General features: G+C 49.0%; 2 protein-coding genes across 4 annotated transcripts in view; one reads left to right on the top strand and one right to left on the bottom strand.

Annotated features, from left to right (window-relative positions):
• Nucleotides 1-1572: 1572 nt before the first annotated feature.
• On the top strand, nucleotides 1573-15488 carry KCTD10 (potassium channel tetramerization domain containing 10; the record flags this gene model as incomplete). 3 transcript variants are annotated; one of them, XM_080355517.1, is made up of 8 exons in its annotated part: nucleotides 1573-1780; nucleotides 6154-6323; nucleotides 6811-6900; nucleotides 7572-7624; nucleotides 8080-8275; nucleotides 8847-9137; nucleotides 12913-12997; nucleotides 15185-15488. In XM_080355517.1, 6 exons carry the CDS (start codon nucleotides 1573-1575, stop codon nucleotides 9063-9065), a joined length of 936 nt encoding a protein of 311 aa, XP_080211643.1. In that variant the 3' UTR covers nucleotides 9066-9137; nucleotides 12913-12997; nucleotides 15185-15488. The 3 variants fall into 3 exon arrangements, with proteins under 3 accessions (XP_080211643.1, XP_080211645.1, XP_080211644.1); XM_080355519.1 differs by lacking the exon at nucleotides 12913-12997 and having other exon boundaries at nucleotides 15185-15206; XM_080355518.1 differs by lacking the exons at nucleotides 12913-12997; nucleotides 15185-15488 and adding an exon at nucleotides 11678-12340.
• Nucleotides 13368-17090, bottom strand: part of MYO1H (myosin IH) — a gene marked incomplete at its 3' end in the record, with an annotated part of 16452 nt that continues 12729 nt past the window's right edge. The window contains exons 26-31 of the mRNA XM_080355639.1: nucleotides 16534-16589; nucleotides 15932-16067; nucleotides 15165-15232; nucleotides 14711-14808; nucleotides 13639-13738; nucleotides 13368-13391 (exon numbers count right to left, since the gene is read on the bottom strand). Coding sequence (XP_080211765.1) covers nucleotides 13368-13391; nucleotides 13639-13738; nucleotides 14711-14808; nucleotides 15165-15232; nucleotides 15932-16067; nucleotides 16534-16589 — 482 coding nt within the window. The remainder of the gene's footprint in view (nucleotides 13392-13638; nucleotides 13739-14710; nucleotides 14809-15164; nucleotides 15233-15931; nucleotides 16068-16533; nucleotides 16590-17090) is intronic.

Below are 17090 nucleotides of genomic sequence, written 5' to 3'. Positions count from 1 at the left end.
GCACCGCCAGGGCAGCCGCGCGGGACATCGGAAGGGTTTGGCGGAGCACCCGGGCCGTGGCGGAAGTGACGGCGAGGGGCGGAAGTTCCCCCGCCCCGGCGCTCCCGCTCGCTCGGTCTGTGGGGCCGCGCTGCGCCGTTCATGGTGAGGCGGCCGGGGTGCGCGGGGGGCCCGGTCCCGCTCTGAGGGGTTGGGGTGAGGCGGGATTTGGGGGTCCGGCCCCGGCCTGAGGGGTTGGGGTGAGGCGGGATTTGGGGGTCCGGCCCCGGCCTGAGGGGTTGGGGTGAGGCGGGATTTGGGGGTCCGGCCCCGGCCTGAGGGGTTGGGGTGAGGCGGGATTTGGGGGTCCGGCCCCCGGCGCGGGTGGTTTCGTTCCTCGGGGGTGTGGGGCTGCTCCAGCCGCCGAGGGAGCAGGTCCACGGGTCGGGGGTGGGATCCGGCTCCCAGAATCTGGGGTGCCCGCCGGCTGATTTCCTGGTGCGGTTTGGGGCGGGCAAGCTGGGGGGCTCTGGGGGTGGCCGGGCCGTGCTGTGGCGAATGGTCCCACTCCGGGAGCCCGGGCACGGTGTGTGTGGGGCTGCGGTTGGGGCCTCCACACGCAGAGAGCCCTGGGCTGGGTCTGTGACAGGGAACGGTTCCCTGTGCCCATCTCTGCCCATCCCGCTTCCTCACCTCATGAAACACAACGTGGACACGTAACTACGGTTCCGTTCAAGATTCGCCGTCTGATGGTTCTGCTTTTGATGACAGTGGATCAAAAATCATTCAGCGCAGTCGTAATCCAGCGCGCTTGGGAAGTTGTAGGACCTGGGTCTGTCTGAGATGGCAGGACAATAATGGGACAATAATCATCCCCTCCTGTCACCTTGTGAGGCAAAACAGTGACCAACAGAGATGTAGCTTGATTAAGGATTTATCATTAGCAGCTCTCAGAGCATTTGCAACGCTAAGCTAATGTGTTGCTGTTACAACATGTGACCTCGTTAGCTGATTGGAGTCTGCTGTGTCTGGGGACGGCAGGCAGAGGTACTGGGGAGCTGGATGTTGGGTTTTGCTGGGCTGAGCTGTGGGGGCGCAGGGAGGAGAGTGGGAGGCTTGTGTGTGTTCCCTCTGTACAGCCACAAGCGCTTTAAAGAAAAAAAGTATCCAGCAAATGTGGATAATCTGCATTTTAACACACGGGAATCATCTGCTCGGGCTCCGTGTGTTGGGAATTGCCCAGTTACATGCCAGATTATTCATGAAGTAAGAGCTTAAGCTTTAAAAGTTGTGAAAGAAATGAAGGCAGTTTTTGTGGGGAGGCACTGGCTTTCGCAGTGTAAAATGCTGCTCAGCTTACCCAGTATTTGTCACTGGCTGAATTGATTTACTTTCTTTAGCTGGTTTATGTCACTGTCAGAAAGATGAGATTAAATGTCTAAAACATTTGAAAACTTTACAAAGAGGCGCAGAGGAGCCAGGGCCGATGGTGCCCAGCACATCTGTGACTACTTCTGTGTGAAATAACACAGAGTTGGGAGTCCATCGGTGGAGCTGAGGGTCTAACAGGTAACCACTTGCTTGCAGGAAGAGATGTCAGGAGAAAGCGTGGTGAGCTCAGCAGTGCCGGCGGCTGCCACTCGCACCACCTCCTTCAAAGGGACGAGTCCCAGCTCCAAGTACGTCAAGCTGAACATCGGCGGAGCGCTCTACTACACCACCATGCAGACCCTGACCAAGCAGGACACCATGCTCAAGGCCATGTTCAGTGGGAGGATGGAAGTTCTGACAGACAGCGAAGGTAAGGGGCTGACCCTGGAAACAGAGAGGAGCATTGAGTCATAGGCCCAGATATTTCTACATTTTATTAGTGTTAAAACTTGTAGCTTATATGACTGAGAAAAGATGTGGAACAGAACACATGTAAGAGTTGAATAGAACAAAGGGGCAGGAAGAAGTCCTGAGGCTCCTGTCAGGCCCACATAGCATGGGATGTCTTTTTCTTTCAAAATACTAACTCTAAAGCTCTTAAGCGTGTGGAAAATGTGGGAGAGAGTAATTAAGACACTGTGAGTCAGGACTTCTGTGTTTACTTTGAAGCTCAGAAGGCAGTTCCTTCATCTGGTTCCCTTCCCTCAAATACAAGTATAAAATTTGCTCTGAAGTCTGGGGGAGTGTTATGAGCTGAAAGCTGATTTTTTTTAAATGAAACTGTTTTCTTGTGAGAGTGCTGTTAAAACCAGTTGCGAAATTTTTAGGAAAGTTTGCTGTATCATTACTGACGATAAAAGGAGAGAGCTGGCAAATAGGTCTCCATGTTAAATGTCTGGAAAGAAGGAATGTGCAGTATGTCAAACTACAGTTTTCTGAAGGTGCAGTGCTCAAATACTTCACTTCTTTACCAGAGATGTTGATTTTATCTTCTGCCGAGTTTCCATAAAACATTTACATTTAAATGAATACTACAGTTAAAATGTGTTCGTGATTCCCGCAACTGGTAGCATAATTTTATATTCTCACATCATGGAAGTGTCACGGAGTTTAATTGCAAGCACAGCTTTCTGGTTGTGCGCTGACCTTTGCCCAGAACTGTTGATGGACTTGGTTACCTTGTCTTTAACAACAACTACCGCATTGCTGAACCTAAAGGTTCAAAACACCTTTTTGTGGCAAGTTAATTATTTGAGAATTTTGTTGGAACTTGCTGAAAGTATAGAAAACGTAGTATGTGGTTAGATGAATGGCACTGAGTTTTGAGCGCTTCAGTCTGTATTTAGAGGTCATGTGGAACAAGAGATGGATTTAGTAGGGCTCTTGTCGTGAGCTTTCTTGAGACAAGAGGAAGTGGATTTGGAGGATAAAAATATAAAAAATACAGCCTAATTCTGAATATTCCTGTTTTAGCTAGAAGTCCTTATATTTAAGTTGGGGAAAAATAAAAATCTGCATTGTTCTGGGTGTTATACCCTGGATTTTGCAAGGAAAGCAGCAACACTGGTGCTATGGTTTGTGGGCTTCAGATCAAAGGGTGTCTCAGCTGCTTCTCATGGGTCTGTGCAGGTTCCATAAAAACCCCAGTCTGTGGGTGAAACTAAAAAAAAGCTGCATGTCAAATAAGAAGCGGCGCTTTGGGAAGCCCGGAGGGGTGTTCTGGTGGAAAGGTGGTGGACCAGTTCATTGAAGACCTCCCCCCTCACTGGGAGACTTCAGGCAACTCCAGAAGTATCCTCCCATCCCTCCCTAAAGCTGCTCCGTGTTTCACAACGTTTGATAATTCGAGATTTCTCAAGTCCTTCCGTTGGGAAATGGATTGGAAATTCCAAGTTAGTTTAGAGAGCCCACCCAGGCGCAGTCTCAGTACTTCCTCGGGGCAGGTACGGCTGGGTGCCCACACGTTGCGTTCCTGAGGCTCCGCACAAGCGTGGGTACATTTTGCTGGAGAGCAGCTGATGGTATTACTGCTGATACTGAGGTAACTGGAGTTTAATCTGATTAAAATATCACGCTTGAGACATAGAATCACAGGTTTATTTTGCTGTGGGTCTCACAGTGTCTGTGTGGGATTGTTCCCTTTAGCCAGTTTGTGTTTTAATAGGAATTTGATACTTCCTGTGTGTTGTAACTGAGACACTCCAGTCACAGAGCTTCTTGCTTTATCTCCCCTTGCCTGACATGCTCCTGGAAACTGGGACAATAGCATTAGAGCTGCTGGAGGAAACTCTTTTTATCTGAAATTCTTCAAAATAGTGCTGATTGGTCACACCCCAAACCTGGCACAAAACAAAGTGTTTCCTAGGAAAAGAAGCCAGACTTGCGGAGAAACTGGACGGAGTGAAGTTTTTAAACAGTCCATGGAATGTGCCACTCGGGTCCTCCTCTTTGTTCAGACACATTTTTCTGACCCCAGCACCATCTCCCCAGCTCCTTCTCAAAGCTGAACAATTACAACACGCTGCGAGTTGAGCCGTAGGAGAAGAGTCTGGAGTTCTCTGGCAGTGGGTGGCAGATGATTATTTTCAGCTTAGAAATTGTTCACAAACTGTAGCAAATCGGCATATTTTGAAAATTTTATGGTAACGAGCAGATAGAAGGATGTGAGTTTTCCAGGTGCATCCATCTGTTTCCCATTTTCTTTTTTGCAGTGAGTTGGTACTTTTTTGCTCCTCCCTCCTTGCTGCTGTTCACCAGTTAGTCGAGATGCTTGCGTTTCCTTCAGCTGCCAGCAAGGCTGTTGAGCATCCAGCAGTCTGCAGGCTCAGGCTGCTGTTTCATCGGTCAAAGCTTCGTCAGAAAAGGAATTTGGTTTAGTTTGAGTGTTTGGATGCCATCCCTGAGATTTCTTGTAAAACAAAAGATTAATTTCCTACAAGTCTAATGTGTGTACATACAGTTCATAGATTCCATATTCCTACCTCTGTGAAAGGATCAGGGGATGTTTTTGTAACACCGCAATTAAAAATGGCTTTAAATGACTGTAGCTGAACCCTGTTCTTGGGCTGTGCACAGCGCGACTGGGTGGCAGCAGGGTCCTTTTCCTGTGAGTCATGTCGCCTTGGCTGCACACGGGCTGTTTGGCTGAAACAGAAGGTTTTTTGAAAGCTGGTTTAGCCGCCGTCACTTGTATTTTGCAATGCTGCTTGAAATATTTTCTCAGCCCCCCTCCATGTGAAAGTGAGTAATTCTGCTTTGCTTTCGCCATCTGTAAACACAAAGTTATAGCAGATTTTTACAGCCTATGGAGGGAATCACAGCAGAGCTGATAACAAAAAATTTGGAGGATCCCGATTCTGCCCTGAACCTCCCTCTAGTAAACTGTCAACAGCTGCATTTGTGGAATATGGATGTCCTTGGTTATTACCATGTCTTGTGCTCCCCCTTCTCTTTAAAATGGGAGGTGTTGCTTTCCATACCCCTGCATTGTCAAATGAGCTTTTGTGCTCTGGTTGCTCCGGTGTGTATTGTATTCATTAGCCTGGATCAGTCTTTTGTCCTTTGATTCTCTGTCTTTAGTTCTCCTGCTTCCAGCTTTCTCGTTTGTTATCACAGTCTGTAAAATCACAACTGTGAGCGCATGTTGTGTTTCATGCAGACAGCAGGGCAAGGAGGGAGGTGAACACCTGTAGTAAACTGCTGGAGAGCATCTCCGTTTGCCACAGAACAGCACAGAGGGGCTGTGCTCGCTTTCCAAACTGAACCAAATGTTCAGACTTTACTAGTAATTCCATTCATGCAGAACATACAGAGTCTGCTTTAACCTACTTTCCTTATTTGTCCAAAATATGAGTCCTTCCCCACAAGCGTTTCCTCGCTGCATTCCTGAGCCGCAGCCCGTGCGAGTGGCCATCTGTTCATTTATGGAAACTCCAGTCTCAACATTGCCTGATGATTCTCAGGGTCCAGCCTGATTCAGGCGTCAGACGTGCAACCGGGGGTGACGTGCAGCCCCTTCCATCGCCAGAGCACTGGAAAGCATTTGAGTTGTAGCTCTGTTTTCTCTTCTTCAGACCATTGTCAGTACATAGCGGTGCTGGTGAGCACCAGGACATTCTGCTTACGCATGCTGTTGCATCAGATCTTCCAGCAGTTTAAGACGTTGTGCTAATAGCACTTCGTTCTAACAAATTAACGCACTTTGGGAATATAGAGACTGAAACAGTGTTTGCTGTGACGTTGCCAAGTCTGTGCTCTTTTTCTCATGCTGAGCTTTTTGCACATCTCCTGGAGGTGGTGGATCATGGCGGATCCCCGTGTTGTGTTCAGGTGCAACAGCCTTCAGAGGGTCACATCTGCTTGGCTCTAGTAAGCCGTCTGCAAGAAACAGCCACACGTAGGTGTAACAGGGCCCTAAGATAGAAGGAGAGAAAATAATAATGTGTTAGGTGTAGAGGAAGAACAGAGCTGGTTAGTTTGAAAATGAGAAGGGTTCATTCCTCTATGGAAATAACTGGAGAACTATGAGAAACAAGTGATCTTCCTCCCTTACTCCCACATTCTCTGCACTTGACATGCAGGAGGAGACAATGAATTCCCCGTGCTTTCTGCTCCCCTACTCTAGCAAGGCCCTGGAACTAGTTCCTCTTGGCAGGAACCTGCTTGGCCCAGTAGTCCCAGGACACTGCCAAGGCCTTTTGCCATGTTTGCCTCTTCTGTACTGTGGTCTTTTTCTGTCCCTAGGCTGGATCCTGATTGACCGCTGTGGAAAACATTTTGGGACAATACTGAACTACCTGCGCGATGGGGCTGTGCCGCTCCCCGAGAGCCGCAGGGAGATAGAAGAGTTGTTGGCTGAAGCAAAGTACTACCTGGTGCAGGGGCTGGTGGATGAGTGCCAGGCAGCCTTGCAGGTAGGTCACAGAACCGTGGAGAAGTCAGTTCCTCTGGCTGCAGGGACGAGGAGGCTGTGCTGGGTGGGAAACAGCGTTTGGGTAGAACAAGATTTTCTACTGATCTCCTGGTCTCCACTTGGTGCCTTTTTGAGCCTGGGATGAAATCGAAACACTTCATGTCGTTCATCTGCTGGAGTCTGGTCACATCCAAAAAAACATACTGAGTTGTTCTCAATTTGTCCTGCTGCCCTGTTACAGTGGGGCATAAATAATTCCTTGGTTTCCCCTGCTGACTCCTGGGAGCGTGCAGGGAGCAGCCTGGCTCCTCTGCCGTGTTCTCTGCTGCTGTCAGGGTCTTACACGGTGAAATGATTGTGATCAGAGCCTGAACTGCGACTGGCTGCACAGTGCAGGGCAGGGCCAACCCTGAACTCTTCAGCACAGCAAATGCAGGACTGTGAGTGTGCCCCATTTACATTCAGCTGCTGTTTGATTCTTGTTTCAGCAGAACAAAGATGCGTATGAACCGTTCTGCAAGGTACCAGTCATCACGTCTTCCAAAGAAGAGCAAAAGCTTATAGCCACTTCTAACAAGGTAAGAGGGGCCCGGCTGTGCCATGGCTTGGGGGGCTGGCCTGCTGCCCTGGCCTTCAGGATCTTTAAGATATGTTAGCCATTTTCAACAACCGCTTACCCGAAAATACATGCACTTCAACTGCTGGGCTGCAAAGCTCTGAAAATCTGGAGCAGACTAAACATTTCTTCTGAATTAAAAGTCAAACATTGCTCAGGCTGAGCCTGGCCGCTTATTTCTCCACGTAATGTGTTAAAACAGAGGACGTAGGCAGTAGCAGGCTGATGGAGCAGATCCACAGGGCAGTCAGGTGTTCCACTTATCTGTCCACACTGGTTATTAATGACAGACACTTTCTTCAGCTAAAGGGAGTCCATGGCTCCTGTTTTGGGAAGCCAGCTCACTGCGGCAGGTGGAGGGGCGGATGCTGGTGACAATGATTAGTCCTGGTAGTACGGCAGAGGGCAGGTGAGAAGGGGTGATGATCTGCTCACAAAGGGGTCAGAAGGGGTCGCAGCCTATTGCCAACCTGCGGGTGACAGTTTTGCAGCAACATCAACCAAATCCCGCTGGGCTGGGGCCGGGTGGTGTCACGTCGTGTTGCAGCTGCTCTGCTGGGGGGTGTTGGACTGAGCTGAGATTCCAGCTCTTGCTGCTCCTCCTGTAACTGATCTGTGGTTTGTGTTTTACAGCCAGCGGTGAAGTTGCTCTATAACAGAAGCAACAACAAATATTCCTACACCAGGTAAATTACATCAGTGGGACTTTTTTGAAGCTTTTCATAGACTAAAATCCATTATAAGCATTTGCTTTTTCTTCACTTCAAGTCTGGGACCTTATTGCCTTTTCCTTCTGTCTGTATATGTTCTTTGACATAGCACTGTTTCCATCCAGCTGAACTTGAGCTTAGGAGTGGTTTAATTTGGGTGACAGAATTTTGTACACAAGTGGAATGGCCTGGGACAGTATTATTATGGTACTGTTGATGTTGTATTGCTGCTTCTTCAGAAGCAGGTTTTCCTGCTTGTACTAGTCAAATGCATTACCTGCTGCAGTCTGTAAACACTGCCTTGGTAGCGAGACAGTAAGTCAAAGGAAGCTGGATGTACAGGCCTGTAAATACTCACTGCCCAAACCCCCTTCTGTTCTGTTTGCTCTTAATTACTCCAACGTGACGCTGCCTTCCTTCATCTTTCACAGCAATTCTGACGACAACATGCTGAAGAACATCGAGCTGTTTGATAAGCTGTCCTTGAGGTTTAACGGGAGAGTGCTGTTTATAAAAGATGTGATTGGAGACGAGATCTGCTGCTGGTCCTTTTACGGGCAGGGGCGGAAGATTGCAGAAGTCTGTTGCACTTCCATTGTTTATGCTACTGAGAAAAAACAGACCAAGGTAGGAGTAAACCCTGAATGCTTCCAGCAGGGGCTGTGCTGCTATCAGACTGGCATCCTGACATCTAGTCTATTTTAACACTCCTTTCGTTGTTTAGCATCTCTGTAGAATAATCAATGCTATTCAAAGTGGGAGCAGCACGGTGGAGCTCGTCCTGTGGGTTCCTTGTGGGGGTTGCTTGGCTGTGGTGTTTAACCCAGGGCAGTTGTGACATTCCAGATATTCCCTAGTGTGGATTCAGTCCAGTTCGTCATTATTCTCATTTAACCAAGTTTGGTTTACATTCCTATATAAAGACAGGTCCTGTGTGCAGATTTCTCCTTTTCCAGGAGAAATCTCTCTGAGTTTGGGGGCAGGCCAGTTCTGGAAAAAAAAAAAGGGTGGGTGATGGGTCTCAAAAGCTTAAAGGAAATAATAGAACAGAAACTATTGCATTAGAGAGGATTTCTGTGGCCAGAATGCCATTAAAAGATTTTAAAACCAGAAAGGTATCAGGAATTAACACTGAGGTAACCTGGTGTCTGCAGTGCCAGGCAGTAGCTGAGAGTGACCTGGATGCTCTGGCTGGCAGGTGGAGTTCCCAGAGGCCCGCATATACGAGGAGACGCTGAACATTCTGCTGTACGAGTCCCAGGACGGGAGGGGACCCGACAACGCGCTCTTGGAGGCCACAGGAGGGGCAGCCGGCCGGTCCCACCACTTAGAGGAAGATGAGGAGCGAGAGCGCATCGAACGCGTGCGGAGGATTCACATCAAACGTCCGGATGACAGGGCCCATCTCCATCAGTGAGCCGAGCGACGGCTGCAGACTGCGCAGCGGTGCTGCCCTGCGTCTGACCGGTGATCTGCAGCAGAGGACCAGGTGGTTTAACTTCTGTTCAGTAAAGTCTGTAAATTATGTTTTGTAACAAACTAGATTATTTGGGGTATTTAAATGCAGTAGTTCTAGGACAGGAATAAGTAAGGTTACTGGGCATTCGATAGACACTGTAAGATGGAGCATCTGGAGAAATGCCCTGAGTTTTTAGCACTCTTGTCTTTGCTGTTTCATTGCTGGAGAGGAAGAGGGCTGGCTTCCTTGGACTTTAGGAGTTATCCTGCACTTTAAAAACAAAACAAAAAAAGGTCTGTTAGCCATCTACCTTCCCTCTGGGCACTCGCTGACCCTGTCTCCTCCTAAGTGTCCCGTCGTGGGAGCGACACAGCGATGGGGATGCAGCAGAGCCACTGCAGAGCTCCCTTTCTCCCAGGCCGCAGGCAATGGGGCTGGTGCCTCCCTGCCGATGGGACAAATGCCATGTGCTGACTCAGTGTCTCTAGCACTGGGGACAGGGGGACCGGGGGGGCTGGGTGGGCTCTGCTGGCAGTACCTGGTCCCGGCTCCCCACAGCTCTCAGGACCTGTTCCACTTCATTGGAGCTTCTACAGCAACAAGCTGTGGAGCCCCCTCTGCTTCATCCACCCAGTCCAGGGGTGGAAAGTGTTAAAACTCCTCCCCAAGGAAGATCAGGAGCAAATAGTCTGTGATTGTGTTTCCATAGGGCGGTGTTGCTACCAGTTGCTACCAGTTAGCGCCTAGAACTGCCTGCTGCTGGATCTCAGCAGGAGTTTGTTTCCGTTAGATGGCCGGTCAGAAGCTGCGAGTTTGTCACCAGGTAGAGCAGTTGTCACCGCAGGTTCAACCAGCGCAGGTGGGAGGTCAGCCGCTCTCATTCGGTTCGGTAACTGATACAGGAGCTTTGTCTTGCTTTGAGGGCAGCGCCAGCACTGTGAGGAAGAGGAGCAAAGCGTGGCCCTGAGGCAGCTACTCCTTGTTTGACTTTATCCGGAGCATATTCCAAGTCTTTTCAGAAATGGCAGCTGTGTGTGAAAGGGCAGAGCTACAGTGTTGCGTGGAGAAGGCCTGTGTAGTCTGGTTTTCTGAGAGTACTTTGCTATTATAAATGAATATTTTTGTCTACCTCCTCGTCTCTTATTGCCTATCGTGGAGTCAAGTAACAATTCTAGTGGCAGGTAGTGTGTTATTCAATAGGACTGTGTGCTGGAGGATAATGAGCAGAGCCACAGCTCTAATATCTAGCGTAACAAAACTTGAGTGGGAGAGAAACCCCGTGTAGAAGTCTTAAACTTGCAGTCAGGCTGGCAGCTTGGCAGCACCTGAGTACTTTGGCCTATTCTGGAGTTTTTTGGACCCATCTTCTGGAACGTCAAGCCCTGGCCCTGATGGCCAGACCTCTCCTCCAGAGCAGCAGCTCCATATTCCTGTTAGTGAGGTGGGTGGTAGTTTTTGGATTCCTGCTCCCGGCTCAGGGCTGTTAATGTACGTTAACGTTTTAAAAACCAAAGGTGTTGTCAGCATCACCAGCGACGTTACTCCAGTGGTTCTATTTCAAATAGCGGTTATGTCTCAAACTACATCCTGCTTGTAGAGGCTGAAGTAAAGTGTTTGCTCAGTGGTACAGTTTTGGATCATCAAGTAAAGCTAAGGTGATTTCAAAGTTAGGCTGAGGTCATCCTTTTAGTAACCAAAGACTTTTCTAAGTTACAGACAACTGCTGTCTGTGGCAGATATGGTTCTTGTTCCTGGCTCTACTCTTTTTGTCTTCAGCTACTGATTTATAAGAGCTCACCAGTAAGCAGCTGCATCAGTTATATTGTAGTTTGGCAGCTTTAGCTGTGTCCTGACAGTTACAGGCTTCTGTTTTAAGCTGTACTTACATGTTTGCAACATGCTTTGGGTCTGCAGGAGTCCACAGTGCAGGTTGTTGTGAAGGACCCAGTGCCTCTCCCTTTCTACCTTCCGTGTGTGATAAGCCGGGGAGCGTGGAAGGAAACTCCTTGCATTGCTCCGCTTCTCCAGCGCTCTGTACTTTGACACTTAGTGGCGTTACTGGGCTGTTTGTTGGTTTCTGAGCGTCTGTAACAGCCCTTGGGGTCTGGGCTCTGTGCTGCCACCGCAGCGGCGGTCATGCTGTGCTCCAGAAACACCGGCCCATGGCTGTAGAACACGCCAACAGTCCTGAGCAAACCCTGCTTGCTGCGCTGGGCGGTGAGCGAGGAGGGACAGACCCTCCTCATCCTCGGCTGTGCTGAACCACCCCCTTTCCTCACTCCGGCACTGGCTGTTCAGCCAAAAACCCGTCACAGGAGGTTCAGCTCCAGGAGGTGACATGTGGTGACACCAGTGCTAAGCACCTGACTGATCACATCTATGTGATTAACTCCTCTGTAAATAGATTCTTAACTGGCTTTGGGCTTTCTTCTTTCGGGTTTTGCAAACCAAGTTCTTAAAAAACAGGGGCTGATTCTTTTTACTCTTTGTACAGCGGTTTATGTAGTTACTGGTTTAGTGAGTCACTTGGAGAGTGTGAGTTTCCGTTTTGTTGTTGTACTTCTGGGCAGACTTTGACTTGTCCCCTCCACGTGCAGTGACAATGTCCTGCGGTCGTGTCAGTCCGTCCGTCACCTACCAGCCGCTCGTCCTCGGGCTGTGCAGAGACTTTGTTAACCCCCTTGCACAAATGCTCTCAGCTCCTGAGCCTTTTTACTGTTAATGGTTTTGCCTCTGCAGCTGTCAGGTGTCAATGGGGTGAGCAGGGGGCACAGACCTGGCAGCTGGGGTGCCCCAGCACCCCCCGCCCCAGCAATGGCAGCAGCAGAGCTGACTCAGAGCTCGCTTGTCAAAGTGATTTTGACCATCAGGATAATGCAGGAGAGTTGGAATAATATCTGTAGCACCAAAGCAGCTGCTCCTGTGTTTCCATCAGGCAGGTTTTTGGGTCCCAGCCTGAGCCCCACCTGGCTCCAGCCCAACCCTGCAGCAAAGCTGAGGCAAAACCGTTCGGTCTTAATGGAGATGTTCCTTTCATGGACAACAGCAGCACATTCAGCTGTTCTGTACAATCATTCCCTCCCACTTTATACTTATGCACAAAAAAGCTTAAGCTGGATTTCAGTGTATGGTTGATGTTTGCAATATCTATTTTCTTTATAAGTGTAACACAATAAATTAGAAGATATTTCATATTTACATGCGAGTTGCTTTATTAGTTGTTTGAAGCATGCTGCCCTCGTGGTCCAGGAAGAAATACCAGACATCAGATTCCTGCCATTGTTAGCTTTACCTCCTGGCAGAGTCACCAGTGGCTCTGCAGGGCCCAGGCTTTCAAAGCAGGACATTCAGGATCTTCAGGCTCCAGTTTCAGCCCAGCCCACGCAACCTGGAGCTACTCAAGTTTGCCTCAACGTGAAGCAGCGGGTGAGCAGGATGAACAGAGAGGCAATTCCTGCTTCTCCCGCTCTGGGAGCAGCGTCCAGCTCCAGGGACCCCAGGAAGGTTCCTTGGCAGCAGGAGACTTGTTTCTTCTGCCCTGGCTTGCCCCAAACCAGCACAGCCCTCTTAAAGAGGAGGCGTTTGGGTCACCTTTATGGTTTTGATTGTGCTGCCTCAGTCTCCTGGGCTGTCCAGAGAGACCCAAGGCAGCGCTGCTCTGAGAGGAAAGATCTTCCCTGTCAGAGTGGACAAGAAAGCAGCTTCCTGGGACTTCCAGGTGAGCAGCTTCAGATGCTGGTGCACCTGCAAAGAGCTCAGCACCAGCCCTGCTGCTGCATTTCACCAGCTCCACGCATTCCCACAGATGAGCTGCTGGTTGTCACGGCTTTGCCTGTCTGCCTTCAGACCAGAGTGAACCTCAGTGATCCACTCTTGCTGCAGGTCTCCGGGTGAGTAGTGACTCCACATATACCTGAAAGTCCTTTTGCTTCTGAATCCTTCCTGACTGATCAGAGCTCTTGGCTCTGAGTACACAGAGATGGACATTTTCTGTGTAGAACTGCAACTTTTGGTTTAAAAAGTGTCCTTGTGACAGTGTGTAATGAGCATTTATGTTCGCTGGAATGTTATAGCAATGTAATGGAATTCATTTAGCTATAGTTAAGTGGTTTAAAGCGATAAAAAAGAGCCTAAAAGATGCAAGCAAACTCAAACCACAGCAGCCCTGTGGCAGCAGAGATTCAGGGAGGTGTGAGCGCTGGTTTCATCCTGCAGGCTCCATTCTGGAGGACTGTGACCAGGAACAGAAACAGTTTCTCATCAAGACTTTGCTTGTGTTGACACCTGGGATGAGAAAAGGAAGGAGTCATTAAACGGAGCACAAATGTTCTGTCCTCGAGGTGTCCTGTCTGTGGGAAGAGAGGTTGTGTTGTCACTGGGTAGTTACATCCTGCACCTCTCTGGTCTGAAGATACAGGAACTTCTGAGCTCACAGCAAGGGCCCTCGCTAGAACACATCTGTGCTCTCCACGGGAGCTGAGCATGAGGAGAAAGTGCAAATCACGTTCCTGGGGCTGAGCTGAGGCCTTACCACTGTCAGTTGTCCGTTTTTGGCTTTAAAGACCTGAGGCTCCTGCCCGACGGCAAACACCATCGTCCCTTCCTTCCCAGAGCCAATGCGAAACTGAAGGCTGCAAATACAGACACAATTACTCATTCGGTGCTTTCCTCGCAATAGGCTTTACTCTAAGCCCCCTTTATTTCTGTTCCCTTAGCAAATCTTGTTAGATTAGAAGGTCAAAGCCCTCCAGCTTAGGTAAATTTCCTAAACAATTGCATTATAGCACCCAGCCCAGAAGGTTTGATGAATGGAGCAGGCCTGCCTCATCCAGGCATTTGAATTTTCCTGGTGCAATTAAGCATTAGAAGATAAGCAGATCTGATCTGGAGAAAACCACTGAACACACAGAATCTAATTACAACTGAAACGCAAAGGCCAGAGAGAAAAGCTGGAGCAGAAGCACAGGTTTCATGTGCCAGTTTCAATTCACGCAGAGATTTGAGAGACAGACTGCATCCACCTGCCATTAGCTTGGTGGTGTGACTGGGAAGGTTCCTCTGCTCAGCAATCACATTTCGGGGCCTGCTCAGTCTTTAGGGAGAGGAATGTTTATCCTGAAGTGACCCCAGGCTCAGCCCAGCTTTCCTCAGAGCTGGTGCTAGCGAGATCTGCTGTGAAACTACTAAACCCACAACCTCACACCCAGGTCACATTGGCAGAAGCCTAAAAAAAGAGTGGTTTTAAATGTACAGTCCCCTATAATTAAGCTTGGGTTTTAGGCAGCTGGGTCACAGGCCTTTAGAGCCGAGCAGCACACCCAGCAAGGTGCAAGCACAAGGAAGCAGGTCTCTTTAGCCTGGGAAATAGGCTGGAATGATTTTTGATATATTTTCTTGTTCCAGTGCATCGCACCTTGTTTCCCCTGTGCCAATGAAGCCGTGAAAACTGCACTACTGCACCAGACCTAAGCAGCTTAGGGCACTGTCTGACGGGGTGATGTTAATAATGTTGACCTAGGTAGTCCAGGCCTAAAAGCTTTTGAAGCGGGTTCTTCCCTGAAACGCAGCCTGCACGATCCCACCCATCCAGCTTCCTTCCTCACCTTCCCTGCACAACCTTCACGAGGTTTTGCTTGTTGGCCAGCACGCAGAGTTTAGTGACCGTCTCAAAGACGTGCTCACACTGAAGTATCACATCTCCCTGGAAATAAAACAAAGAGGAACAGTCACCTGGCATCGCCCCGGCACATAAACCACGCGGCAGTTGTGCATTCAGAGCAGCGACTGCTGTGCAGAAGGGACCGAGAGCTACACAGCAGTCATGTGCAAGTTTGGATTGTTAAGCATCCTTTCTAGGGACTATTTACAATTTATAGCAGCTTTGTCCCTAAAACCCAGAAAGTACAAGCTTTCCTGGTAAGACAGGAAGAAGTCTAGCCAATTACAGAATTAGTAAACATCAGTACTTGTGTAATCCCACTATTTTATAGGAAAATATTAGAATCATCACCTACCTTCTAACCACCAGCTCACAGTAGCTACATTACTATTTCCTACCTTCTGTTTGTTGTCCTCAGGAACATGAATGACAACAATCCCATCACTCAAGTTACTGGTGGAAATACCTTCAAAAGAAATCCAAGAATTAGAGGAAAAACTCCCACAGCCAGTCCCACAGCACCGTTACCACCTTCCCAGCACTCGGGTGCTGTTCTCCAGCCCTGATTTGTTCTACAGAAAAGTCTCGTTCCTGCAGGGGGGCTCTGTACCTCACAAGTGTGAGGAAAGGGTATTTTCCTGCTTAGAACAAAATGCATCAAAGCTACCACTTTGAAGAATTAATCTAAGCTTTCAAAATACCTTCTGAAGATCACTTTATGTGCATCCACTTCTCCGTAATGCATTTCCAACAGGGGTTATTTAAACACGGTGCATTAGTTGTTTGCTCTATGCCTTTCCACACTACCTTACTTTTGGTAAGGGAGGAGGGAGAAAGTCTATATCCCACCCCTGGACTGTAGTTCAGACAATGGCAGGAATAAAAAAAATACCTAAAAAATGGGGTAGAAAGTTGTTTGGGTTTGTTTGTTTGTTTTCTCCCCTCAATTTCAGCAGAATGTGATATCCTCCTGCATTTAAGCATTGCAAACAACTGTGTGCTCTCACTCATAATTTATGCTTCGACACACAGACCCTTTATCCATCCCCCAGGAAAAAGTGTTCTCAGGCAGATCATCGCCTCAAGCAGCTTTGAAAGACCAGGTTTCAGAAGTTCATCTTCCCACCTCCAGGGTCACTGGCAGAAAGGGAAGTCCCACCATTACCTTTCAGCGTGGCGTAGTCTATTTTCTGCTTGATCTTGGCCATTTCCACCACATACGCTGAGGATTGGGTCAGAACGAGCAGCCGGTCTCGTGCTTTGAACCCGTTCCTGTCGTATTTTATCACAGGGGTCACATACTGAAAACAACGAGTTGGTATCAGCGTTTCTTGCTCGTGCAGGGTCCTGTGCTGGGAGCCGCTCAGCAGGAGCAGCAGATCCCAGCTCACAACACCTGCTGCAACCTCTGCTTATCATCATCTGCTTGTTCTTTTTATACTCAGAAGTTCAGCTGACGGAATCACACTTTGAGAAAGACATTTTACCTGTGCCCTCCATGCCATATAACCAAGGGAAGGGCAGCGCCAATACCTACACTTCCACCCATTACAGCCCAAATAGGGTTAGTGATGTTTTTTAAGCTTTTAATAAAATGATTCTTAAATAATTTTTGCCTAGGTGCATTTTGAAACTTATTTCCAATTTAAAAGCGAGGAAATACTCGCTACGCAGCTATTCAGTATCCTGCCCTTTGTGACTGACCAGCCCCAGGACTCCAGTGGAACTGGTCTGAGTGCTGCTGAGCTCCCGCTGTCCTCCCCTTACCTTGATCTTCTCACCGTGGATAAGCTGCAGCACTTTGGGGTTTATATCGTTCTCTTCTGAGGAGCAAACCAGAGAGATACACTGAGTGTAAGTGACAGCCAGCCACCGCTCCCACCAGTAAGATGCATGAATTATCTTCATCCCATTAGTCCTCATCCCCCTGGTGCGCCCTCTTCTAAGCCGAGGCTGTCCCCAAGGTTCACAGCTCTCCTTCCCAGCAGCTCCAGTCCCTGCAGCCGGCGATGCTGCGCTGCAACACCCCCGCTCCCAGTATGGCTGGGGGGTCCTGACCCCTCCCAGCCCACAGGGAACTTTGCTCAGGTTTCCAGCACTCTGCCCCAAAAGGGATTCCCAGTACCCCCAGTCTGAGAGCAAAGTCCGGCAGATCAGTCACCACGTTCAGCGTCACTAGACATGACAGGGTGAGAACTCAAACGGTGGGGCCCAAATGCAGCAGGTGACGCTGCCCTTGTCAGATGGGAGTTTGTCTTATCAACTGTTTTGTCAGAGTTTTCCTGAGTGAGGAGCACGTGGCTGGGTCCGTCAGGGGTTTGTTG

This window comes from Nesoenas mayeri, assembly GCF_963082525.1.
Source record: "Nesoenas mayeri genome assembly, chromosome: 17".
Lineage (NCBI taxonomy): Eukaryota > Metazoa > Chordata > Aves > Columbiformes > Columbidae > Nesoenas > Nesoenas mayeri.
This window is presented reverse-complemented; position numbering and strand designations above follow the sequence as displayed.